General features: G+C 36.2%; 1 protein-coding gene and 1 pseudogene across 2 annotated transcripts in view; both read left to right on the top strand.

The window, feature by feature from the left end:
* Positions 1–6041: 6041 nt before the first annotated feature.
* On the top strand, positions 6042–7856 carry LOC107559627 (serine/threonine-protein kinase pim-2-like; annotated as a pseudogene).
* Positions 7857–9744: 1888 nt separating this feature from the next.
* The window catches only part of LOC107559648 (AH receptor-interacting protein-like), a 5768-nt gene continuing 3529 nt past the window's right edge, over positions 9745–11983 (top strand). The window contains exon 1 of one of the 2 annotated variants that reach the window (XM_016243546.1): positions 9745–9941. In XM_016243546.1, the coding sequence (XP_016099032.1) occupies positions 9843–9941 (99 nt within the window). In that variant the 5' untranslated portion in view covers positions 9745–9842. Of the gene's footprint in view, positions 9942–10609; positions 10756–11983 lie in introns of those variants that run through there. The other variant, XM_016243545.1, reaches the window with a different exon arrangement.

Here is an 11983-nt window from a genome sequence, read left to right as displayed (position 1 = left end):
TTAGGCTAAATGTATTTGTCCATAACAGTGTAGATATTTTGTTAGTTAGTCAGTGGTTCTACAAAATGTATAGATTTTAGGTAATTAATCTTGATGATATGGACATTTTTTTATGATTAAACGTAAATACATGTTTATTTTATTTATTTATTTATTTATTTTTCAAAAGTTTTAAAGCTGAAAAGGCTCTGAATTGTAGAATCTCCCCAACCACAACTATGGTAGTGGGGATATTAATTTTATTTATACTAAGATTAATTATCTTAGTCAACATAATTAATTTTATAGCTGAAATGGGTAATTCAATTAAATGCTTCATTGAGAAAGTAAAAAACTGTGGAAGTTGTGTATTTCTTCTATATCATCATTAGTTCCTCTTTTTTTTAAGGTATAGGCAGTGCGAGATAGTGGATTGGTATCTAAAAAGAATTTGGCCTTGTTTGCATTTGTGTGAGGTCCTTTTCTCAAAGGCCTTGATCAAATAACTTCTATACAGAGAGCAAGTGCACCCAAGCTTTGGTGTCAGCTTTCGGTTTCCAAGTTCCCAAGTTCCCAGGGTGTTTCCTCTTGTTTAGTGATCGGAGTATCACTAGAAAGAACGAGACTGAATCTTTTATAATCCTGACCCAGGGTTGCAATTGTTTGGAGAAAAAGGTATGTCTTCACGCTCCCACAAACCCAGGTAACCACAGTATTGAAGACAATAGAAATGAATTGCATTTCACACTAGATACTTGAGTAGATACTTATTAACTGACAGATGAATTCTTGCATCATTTGAAATGCTAACCTAACAAATCCTGGGTTATAGAGGAATCCTGATTACTGTGTAACCCAGAATAAATATTTATTAACAACTAATGATCAAAATGCTTAAATGAGCTGGTGTTTTGTAGTACTATATATGTAGGCTGCATTTTTTCACAAAATGTGATTTCTTCCAGCAGATATTAATGTAAAATTACCTGTAAGCACCCTTTTTTTGAACTTCAAAAAAGTTAAATCTGAGCTCTGAAGCAAAACCAGCTGAGAACCACTTATGCCTTTATGGTGACATCTGCTGGCAAGCAAGAATTATTTATTTATATATTGTCAAAGAACAGAATTTGATGTGGTCAATGATTTGCTACCATGTGTTTTCTGGGCAGTTTCATAACACAAGGGTGTGCTTCTAAATTCTGATTGGTCTGTATATGTCTGACCGCTGAATATATGTCTTTTTGCCATTTTTCATTCATCGATTGAATCAGGCCCCAACCATTCAAGTAGAGATATTTCTACTAACACCTCATGATAAAGCTGTAAAATATCAAACAGTTAAGCTCTAAACTTACCTCAACACATCAAAATACTTTTTTCTTGAATTTTTTAAAATGTTATTAATATTTGTATTACTATTAATTAATTTGGGCTTTCACAGAGTGAAATATAAAGTGCACAAAGAATGAGAATCAAATTCTGCTGGAAATTCTACTCTGTTCTAGCATAATCAAAATACTATTGTCTCTTATACACAAAAGCTTGGACACTTTATTAGTACCATTTTCCACATTTAAGAAGAATATTACAAACAAAACAATTAAATAACACAAATAAAATGTTAAATTAAAACTTGTCTTTTACAGGGTATCTGCAGGATTTTAAAACTTAAATTTAAGACTGTTTAAGGCCTGCACAAATAAAATTAATACCATGTGAGTGAGGTAGGGCAATGTCTATAGTAACATATTAAATATCTAATGGTAACAAATTTAACTGTAAAAAATGTTAAATTTTTTACAGTTCAGATGTTTTCACAAAAACAAAGTTTTATAAAATGATAAACTCCACATTCAGCCTTTAAACCATTTTTAAAAATGAATCAAAAGTATCAATTATATTAACTTGAACAGTTATCAATAAATTATTATATAATGAAATAAAAATATATTTTACTGTTAATTGTTTAGATTTTTATAATGCATTGTCTTCTTATCAATCCACCAGTTCACATTTACAACTGCACTGCGTGTTTGCAGCATAAAAACATTGGTTGATTTTCACATTGGTCTGAACTAAAACAGCGACGGGCTCATTGAAAATGCACATTCATTCTCTGCCAGCAGGAGGTGCTTTCGGAACGGCAGAAATATAATGGTTTCCCCGGTAACTGCAGAACACAAAGCAGCCAGTGCCTGACTTTGAAACATGCAGCGCTCATATTTGATCAATTAAATCATAGCTTTTTGAAGTTTAATCATTACATTAAGCCATATAGCAATTCTTGTCTTTTCATCCCCAAATTTAAGACCTTTTGAAATCATGATTAAGACTTTCTTGTACCAGTGTAGCAGATTTTGTAATGCCTTAAATTGGATCCAACTAAAATGTAAGACTTTTTAAAGACCCGTGGAAACCCTGCTTTTACCTTCTTCAAATCATGTATGCAGCACATTTGGTGGCTGCTTTTCCTTCACTATTCAATAAAAAAAAGGGACAAAAAGAAAGAAAAAACTTTTGGATTTGTAAAGAAATTCATGCATAGGCATGATTTATACTTTAAGAACAAGCCTTTATATCCAAAGATTTTTAAAAGGAGAAACAAATTCAGTCAAGTGTGTCCAAGCTTTTGCCTGGCAGTGCAGCTTCTTTCTCATCAAGCATTTTTTTAAATTCAGAATTAATATACATATATATATTATCCATTTGACTCAACAACAAGCAGATTAGAGACATAACAAGCACTGATTTATTTAAATATGAAGGCTGGACTCCGCTTTGTCCACGGTGAAAGCCGATCCAGTGATCCACAGCGCAAAGTTGTTGTATTTCCTCAGCAACCAGCACAGATCAGCTCCAGGCATGACGAAGCAGATATCGTCCTCTTTTGGAAGACCAAACAAAGTAGTTTATGTGGGGGTGTGTTAGAACGAGCCGTTTTAGGTAGGCGTGGCTAACTCTTAACTTTTATAAAGAATATCTCTTTGGATTTGAGACTTTAGTCTTTGCAACTTTACAGATCTTCTTTATGCACCAAGAGCTTGTAACACTCCAAAGAGAAAGGAAAATTTGAAATCGCATCATATGACCCCTTTAAAGATCTGTTAAGCATTTATGTATTTATAATGTGAATTTATTTGTTAATGTTATATGAAAGTTGTTATAAAGTGTAAATATTTCACTTGTGAGACTATTAATATATTGGTAAGATGTCCCTTGCACGTTTGACACTTGCCCACTAAAGTAATTTTTCACTTGCACATGAGAGTGAAATGCTTGCACCGTAGAGCCACAAAAGTATCACTTCATAATTTATAGCTAGCGTACTTGCAGTAATATGAGTATGCGCTAATAAGAGGATGTCATATAGGGGTGTGCGATATATATCGTCTGCGATAATATCGTAATTGTTGTTTTAACGATGTGCGATTTGACATTATCGAGCATTTTGCAAAAACCATTCAAAACATACCTACAGAGTGCATGCATACATTACGTGAAGTCTAGACTAGTGCGTGTGCGCATTTAGTGTGCTTTCTTTCACTGCATGATTCAGTCTATTAAAATGCATTTAGAATGATCACATATTCAAGACATGATGGCAGAAATTTTATATATTAATACCACTTCATATAGTTATTCAATTTCACACGAAGAGTGCCGTTTTTCTCCAGAAATTACAAAATGTTGATTACAAAAGTGACATTGAATTCAATAAACAATAAGTTAATTAAGAGACTTACGTTTTAGACACCATATTGCTTGTTTTTGCTCTATTTCGCCAACAAAAATCATTCCGAATACAGCCACAGTGCTGTTTTGTGTCTGAGCAACATGACGGTGTTTCGTTCTTGAATGAATCAACCGTTTAAATGACTCGGTTCTATCGCAATGACTCACTTATTAAAAGTGATTTGCTGCCACCTACTGGTGGTTTTCATTTAAAATTTCGGATTTTTCTTTCTGATTTTTTTCATGTTTTAAATCATTTCAAATATCAGTATTCGACGTTTTATGTTTAATATATCAAAACATTATTTATGCATTTGTAATTGCAGGTTAAATGCATTCATGCCTTGCATTAAACAAAATACATGTGTGTATATACATCTAAATGCCACTTCAGATGCAGCTTCTGTGTTGATTTAATTTGCTTGGTAACAGCACAAATGTCTTATTATTCTAATTCCCTGATTAAATGTAAGAATTTGACTCAAAAGATACTGGACACTTTTAGAAAAAATGGCTTTATAAAGGTAAAAATGCCCATAAAATGCAAAAATCAGTTTAAACTTATTGGAAAAGATTAATTTCTATCAGTATGAACTGACCACCACAAAGAATATTAAGAATATTAAAAACATAAGGAGTCAGCTGTCTTCGGCAGTCCTTAAGGTACCAGCACAATAACACACTCAGCAAAATATCGTCTAATTATCGTTATCGATAAAATCCCAGAAAATATCGAGATATAATTTTTTGTCAATATTGCACACCCCTAATGTCATATTTAACTTATATTCATATAAATTATGGTTGATGTCATTTTTAAATCTTTAGACCAGATTTCCAGTGTCCAAGGCCTCCTCCAAGATGCGGCCTGCACTGAGCCTGCCTCTGATGTGGATGGGGTATGCCCAACAAGCACCAGTCCGCACCGAGTCTGACTGGAGTGTTGATGCCCAACCAGCTCCAGTCTGCTCTGAGTCCGACTGGAATATTGATATACACCAAGCACAGTCCACGCCAAGTCTGACTGGAGTGTTGATGCTCAACAAGCACCAGTCCGCACCGAGTCTGACTGGAGTGTTGATGCCCAACCAGCTCCAGTCTGCTCTGAGTCCGACTGGAATATTGATACACACCAAGCACCAGTCCACGCCAAGTCTGACTGAAGTGTCAATGCCCAACACGCACCAGTCCGTGCCGAGTCTGACTGGAGTCTTGATGCCCTCCAAACTTCAGTCCAGGTCGAGTCCAACTGGAGTGTTGATGCACTCCAAGCTCCAGTCTGCTCTGAGTCCAACTGGAGTGTTGATGCCCAACAAGCTCTGGTCCGTGTCGAGCCCGACTGGAGTTTTGATGCCTTCCAAGGTCCAGAACGTGCTGTGTCTGACTGGAGTGTGAACGTCCTACAAACTCCAGGCCACACCAAGTCTTTATTTGATCCTTGCTCAGGTATGAATCAGTTTTTCATTTGCACTTTGGAAATGTATACTTAATATTGATTTTTTTTTTATGTGCACTTAATGGGTAATTGTTGAATAAGAATTTGAAGTTCTTATGAAAAAAAAACTAATATTTTGATAATTTTGTTTTAATTTTAATTCATTTGAGCTCATAAAACTGCATGTGTAAATTATATAAGATGAAAGAAAATAGTTTAACATAGTTTTATGTTAAATAAATATAAACTCTGTAGGATATGTCACTGCTTGATTTTTAATGTCAAATACTCTTATTTGTCTTTTATAGACATCTTTTCCTGCTATGAAGTCGGCAATATGCTGGTTCAAGGAGGATTTGGAGCCATCTACGAAGGGAGGCATGTGAAGGATGGCCTTTGGGTATCATGTTTTATTTCATTCTTTTTTACTTAGCCCGAAATTTCTTATCTTCATTCTTTTGCATTTGGTGCAAGTCCTTCTAGTGTATCTTATGTTTTTAAATTTTTGCTTGGAATTTATATTCACAAAACTTATGCGCATATCTGTTCAGGAATAATGATTGCAATGATATGACCTCTACACATGTTAATTATAAATATTTATCATACAAATTCTTCTTCTTTCTTTTGTTGATCAGGTGACAGTAAAATTCGTCAAGAAAACAGAGGATAGGCAATACTACATCACCTTTGTAAGCAGACTGTGCTTTCTGTATTTTTTCCCTTGAGTCATATCACTGTTTTCAGCATTTGGGAATCCACCTCCGTCTAACCATCATAAAACTTGTTTTTATTTCAGCCTGAACCTCTTCCACTGGAGGTCACTCTTTTAATCCTTGTAAATGAAGGCCCCAGAGTTCCCCAGATAATCCAGCTGCTGGACTGGAAGGATGTTGGTGAATACTGTATCATGATTCTGGAGTGGCCTATTTCTTGCGAGGACTTGTTTGATTTTGTGCAGCACCATGGAGGCAGAATCGACGAGGAGTTGGCTCGGGTTGTCATACGGCAGGCAACACAAGCTGCCAACGTGGAGTGCTGCACCGGGACATCAAAAAGGAAAACCTTTTGATCAACAAGGACACCCTAGAAGTCAAACTAATTGACTTTGGGTGCGGCGACCTCGTTCAAAGTGCACCCTATACTACATTCATGGGTATGTATTGAAGCCATAAAATAGGAATCACTGAAGCATCATGCTAATGGGCAGCTAGACAAAATGCTGTGGTAATGCAATGCACATAACACAAAATCTCTTTTTCTGACAGGTACACGAATGTACTGTCCAACCGAATTCCTATCAGAGGGCAAGTACCACGGGGAGCCAGCGACAGTATATTCACTGGGAGTGCTCTTGTTCTTGCTGGTATGCGGGACATTTCCAGACAACGTCAACCTGATTATGATCAATCTGAACCATTGGTTTATAGCTTGCTTGTTACTAGGTAAGATCTTCATGACAGCAAAGAAAGCCGATTGTAATTCTAAATTACACAAAAGAGAAGAACGAAACACGATACAAAAGAAAAATTGTAATTAATGCAGGATTTTTTTTTTCCAGATTTCTAACCTCCAGTCCTGTCTAGTCGTACAGTTTAAAATAATAGAGGTATGAAGATAAAAGTAATAATCAGTTGTCTCTCTTATCTTTTTGCAGAGTGCTGCCAATTGATCTGCTCTTTCCTGCAGCATGAGCCAACAGAGCGACTCGATTTGGGCAAGATTCTGCACCATGAATGGTTTAAAAAATTCAAAAGTTTAAAAAAGAGATTATTATAAAGATTCTGAAAGCCTTTTGTGGGTTATGTAGCCAATCCTTGTACATATATAGATTATAAGTTGTAAGACACTAGGAAGACAGTCCAGTTTCCAAATCAAAAAATGACACAAAAAAAAATAAACCTGATTTTTGGTTTTATTTCAGAGCACAGATATAGAGAAATTTGGCAAGTAGTGGCCATGCTCCCTGTCACAGCCAGCCCAGGTGTTGTCATGTACTGACAGCTCATCATGACCCAGAGCTCCATTTCCGTCCTTGCAAACTCAGTGAAAAAGTATATATGTAAATGTATAGGACCTTAATGATGTTATAAATAACCTTTTTAATTACATGTTTGTTTTCATTAATATTTATATATTAGTGTATTTATATTATTAGTAGCAGTATTAATAATACTGTATTTGTATATTATTGATTAATATTGGGGTTTTTTTGCCTGGTCTTATAATCTTGGAGCCTCTGTTAGGGTATTAAATTTAAAAAATGACAGTACTCTAAAAACAGTTATTAGCTGTATACATTAATTAATGAAAATTTACACTGAACATAAATAAATACATGAAGTAAAACAACATCGAAACCATTATTTGTATATTTTGGTGTAGTTGAGTGTCAGTTTCTCAGATTGTAGGACGTGACAGTATCTGAAATACACAATTGAGTTCAGAGTTAGGGTATATCTCTTTAATTTTCCAAAAGATCTCTTTTACAGTAGTGAAATAAAAGCTAACTTTCTTAAAGCTTATTGTTGAATTTCAATGTATCTGCTCCCCTCTATTAATGCTGTATACTGTAATAGACATTGGTTGTTACAGTAAAATATATATGTACATATAAAAGTGTTACATTTATAATTACTATTTCCTGTGTCCAGTTCACTCACGTTCACGTTTGAAGATGAAACGTCACATGGAGCACGTTGCATTGTGAGAAACCGTATTCCATGCAGCGTCCTCAGATACATACATCAGATTTCAGCAAATGTAGGTAATTTGGGAATTCCATGCATACAGAAAATTAATGTACTATTCACAGTATACACATTGCATACTGCAATACCATAGGAGTTGTATGGTAGTATGCCATTCAGAACAAAGCTTCTGTACTGATTTCAGGGTACCTGAGTTATATTTAGCAGATTCTGGCAATTATAGTATACTATAGAACATCCGGTTATTCCATGCATGCAGAAATTTTGCATACTATGCACAATATACATACTGGATACAGCAGAAATAGTAAGAGTAGTATGATATGGGATTTCGAACACAGCAACAGACTTGCAAAATGATTCCTGATTGCCAGTGTTCTCTAGGCAGTGGAAGTAGAAAATCAGACCAGTTTAGTACAATTTAGTACAAAAACAAAGAGATGAAACGTCACATGGAGCACGTTGCATTGTGAGAAACCGTATTCCATGCAGCGTCCTCAGATACATACATCAGATTTCAGCAAATGTAGGTAATTTGGGAATTCCATGCATACAGAAAATTAATGTACTATTCACAGTATACACATTGCATACTGCAATACCATAGGAGTTGTATGGTAGTATGCCATTCAGAACAAAGCTTCTGTACTGATTTCAGGGTACCTGAGTTATATTTAGCAGATTCTGGCAATTATAGTATACTATAGAACATCCGGTTATTCCATGCATGCAGAAATTTTGCATACTATGCACAATATACATACTGGATACAGCAGAAATAGTAAGAGTAGTATGATAAGGGATTTCGAACACAGCAACAGACTTGCAAAATGATTCCTGATTGCCAGTGTTCTCTAGGCAGTGGAAGTAGAAAATCAGACCAGTTTAGTACAATTTAGTACAAAAACAAAGAAAAAAAAAATACTCTCCTTATAAAAATCACAAAGCACAATCTTAAATCTTTTGATGTGAAGTACTGATGTGGGAAAATGCCTTGTGACAAAAGAAATGGAAATAAAATCCATCCGTACCATGGTCAATAATTCCACGTATAAACCACAACCCACTGTAAACGTGACGCTGTTAGACAAGAAAAACAAGGAATATGCTAAAATAATGCACAAGTATATTCAAAACAATTGTTATTTATTTTAATGTATATTCAGGTGCGTCGAAAATACAGAAAACAAAGTAGGTGTGGTATTCACGGTACCAGATTTTAATGTCAGAATTAATAAAAGATTTTTAGACAATCTATCAGTATACACTATAGAGAAAACATGGCAATCCTAATAGCGTTACAGTGGGTTAAGGAAAATAAACCACTGAGGACACATATGTTTTGACTCCAGTTCAACTTTAAGGACATTAGAAACAGGTCACATGAAAAGCAAAGCTGATGTGCTGATAGAGATCCTTCAGACAATGTACAGGATTCAGATGATGGGTTTAAAGGTACCTTTCTGTTGGGTACCAGCTAATAGGTGTAAAAGGAAACAAGTTGGCAGATAATTGTGCAAAGGAAGACACAAAAAAGCAAACATAGACATGAAAGTAAAATATAGAAAGACTGAAATGAAGCTTTGAATTAAACAACGTGGAGAAATGACAAAACAAATGTTGAAGGATGAAAACCGGAAGACGGTTTTATAACAATCAAAGAAATGTTGGTAAAGGTAGAATAGCAAAGAAAAATAGAAACGAAGAAACAATAATTCACATGATAAATGGTTTAATTTTTAATGCAATATCTGAAAAAAGACATGGGTATTTTAGGAGATAACACCAATATGTTCGTACAATCTTAACCCACACCAGCAGATGGCGGTAATGTACTTTAAAGTTGTATGCCACCCACCCAAAGAAAATCAAGAAGAAGAAGCAACAGTAGGCTAGCTGTTTAATGTAACCCCCGTCATTCTGAAGCGCTGCTGCAGCGCCATCTGGACTCAACACAGCGACACTACTCTACATCTTCCAGAAGAATGGAGGAAATTGACATAAAGCTCAGAGCTGATGGCATTCAGAAAAAAGTCACCTCTCCTGGAAAAGGAGAACTTTCGACGTTTCCCGATGGAACAAAGGTAGTGTAACGTACAGGATACACTTTACAGTAATGAAATGTCGAGACGACCAACAAATGTGTTATTTAACGCGTCGAACTCTAAAGATAGGGAGCTAACGTTAGCTGGATTCGCCACTTTTGACGCATAATAATATGGGCTTAATTTCGACTGAAAATAGGCCAAAAGTCGTACAGTGTAATGCGTTATGCATATATCGCAATGCGAATAGAAGAATTTCAACTGGTGTATGTCTTGTTTTTACAAGGGAGGCGCCAGGCATCCAGATTTAGCCGTTAGCTAAGCATCGCGATGGATAACGTTAACTTACCTGATGCTATACGCGATGAAGGCGGTCTCACAAACAGGATGTCTGTCTGTCTTTGCATTTTTGGCACTGAGAGGAGAAAAAAGGTTCATCTCTTCTGAGTGACAGCTGAAAGCTACCTACCCCATAACAGCAACATCATATAGGCGCTGGCTAAACATAAGCAACATAAATAATATAATATTAACCCTGTGAAGCCTGACATTAAATAATCTCTGTTTTCTCTCTGTGCCTTGTGGTGCTTGAGGCGAAGCCAAGCGAGCATATACTGTATAGTAGTAGTACAATCTTATTGATTGATTGATTTAACTTTAAAGGGGTGGTTGATTGCGATTTCACTTTTTTTAACGTTAGCTGCAGCGCCATCTGGACTCAACACAGCGACACTACTCTACATCTTCCAGAAGAATGGAGGAAATTGACATAAAGCTCAGAGCTGATGGCATTCAGAAAAAAGTCACCTCTCCTGGAAAAGGAGAACTTTCGACGTTTCCCGATGGAACAAAGGTAGTGTAACGTACAGGATACACTTTACAGTAATGAAATGTCGAGACGACCAACAAATGTGTTATTTAACGCGTCGAACTCTAAAGATAGGGAGCTAACGTTAGCTGGATTCGCCACTTTTGACGCATAATAATATGGGCTTAATTTCGACTGAAAATAGGCCAAAAGTCGTACAGTGTAATGCGTTATGCATATATCGCAATGCGAATAGAAGAATTTCAACTGGTGTATGTCTTGTTTTTACAAGGGAGGCGCCAGGCATCCAGATTTAGCCGTTAGCTAAGCATCGCGATGGATAACGTTAACTTACCTGATGCTATACGCGATGAAGGCGGTCTCACAAACAGGATGTCTGTCTGTCTTTGCATTTTTGGCACTGAGAGGAGAAAAAAGGTTCATCTCTTCTGAGTGACAGCTGAAAGCTACCTACCCCATAACAGCAACATCATATAGGCGCTGGCTAAACATAAGCAACATAAATAATATAATATTAACCCTGTGAAGCCTGACATTAAATAATCTCTGTTTTCTCTCTGTGCCTTGTGGTGCTTGAGGCGAAGCCAAGCGAGCATATACTGTATAGTAGTAGTACAATCTTATTGATTTAACTTTAAAGGGGTGGTCGATTGCGATTTCACTTTTTTTAACGTTAGTTAGTGTGTAATGTTGCTGTTTGACCATAAACAATATCTGCAAAGTTGCAGCGCTGAAAGTTCAATGCAAACGGAGATATCGTCTTTTTAAATTCTGGCAGTTTAATGCCTAACGGATGGTAAGGGACTACAACCTTCTTCCCAGGTCCGTTACGTCACGAACCCAGATAAACCCCGCCCCCGGGAACACGCAGCAAAGGGGGCGAGGCCATGTTGTGCTGCTTTACTGAAGAGGAGGAGAAAACTAGAGGTGCACGTAAAAATCTGTTCATATATGAATCGCGATTCTGTCTTTTAACGATTCTAATGGATTCACAGGTTTCAAAACCAATGTTCTAAAGCAGAAGTTCTTAATACTGTTCCTCACGTCCCCTGCTCTGCATATCTCTCTCTCTCTCATTCAGATCTCAGATCAGCTCCAACAAACTGTTCCATTTATACACTTATTTTCACATAGCTATGAAGAAGCGTTATACATGGACGTGCATACGGTTGCTGTGCTGTATTAAAGCTTTAATCAGAATAAAACCATATATTAAAAGCTAACAGAAGCAGTAGCATTTACAAACAACAGC

This window comes from Sinocyclocheilus grahami, unplaced genomic scaffold (assembly GCF_001515645.1).
Source record: "Sinocyclocheilus grahami isolate Dianchi unplaced genomic scaffold, SAMN03320097.WGS_v1.1 scaffold693.1, whole genome shotgun sequence".
NCBI classification, from domain to species: Eukaryota; Metazoa; Chordata; class Actinopteri; order Cypriniformes; family Cyprinidae; genus Sinocyclocheilus; species Sinocyclocheilus grahami.
Note: the sequence above shows the minus strand (reverse complement) of the source record. Positions and strands in the feature narration are given on the sequence as shown.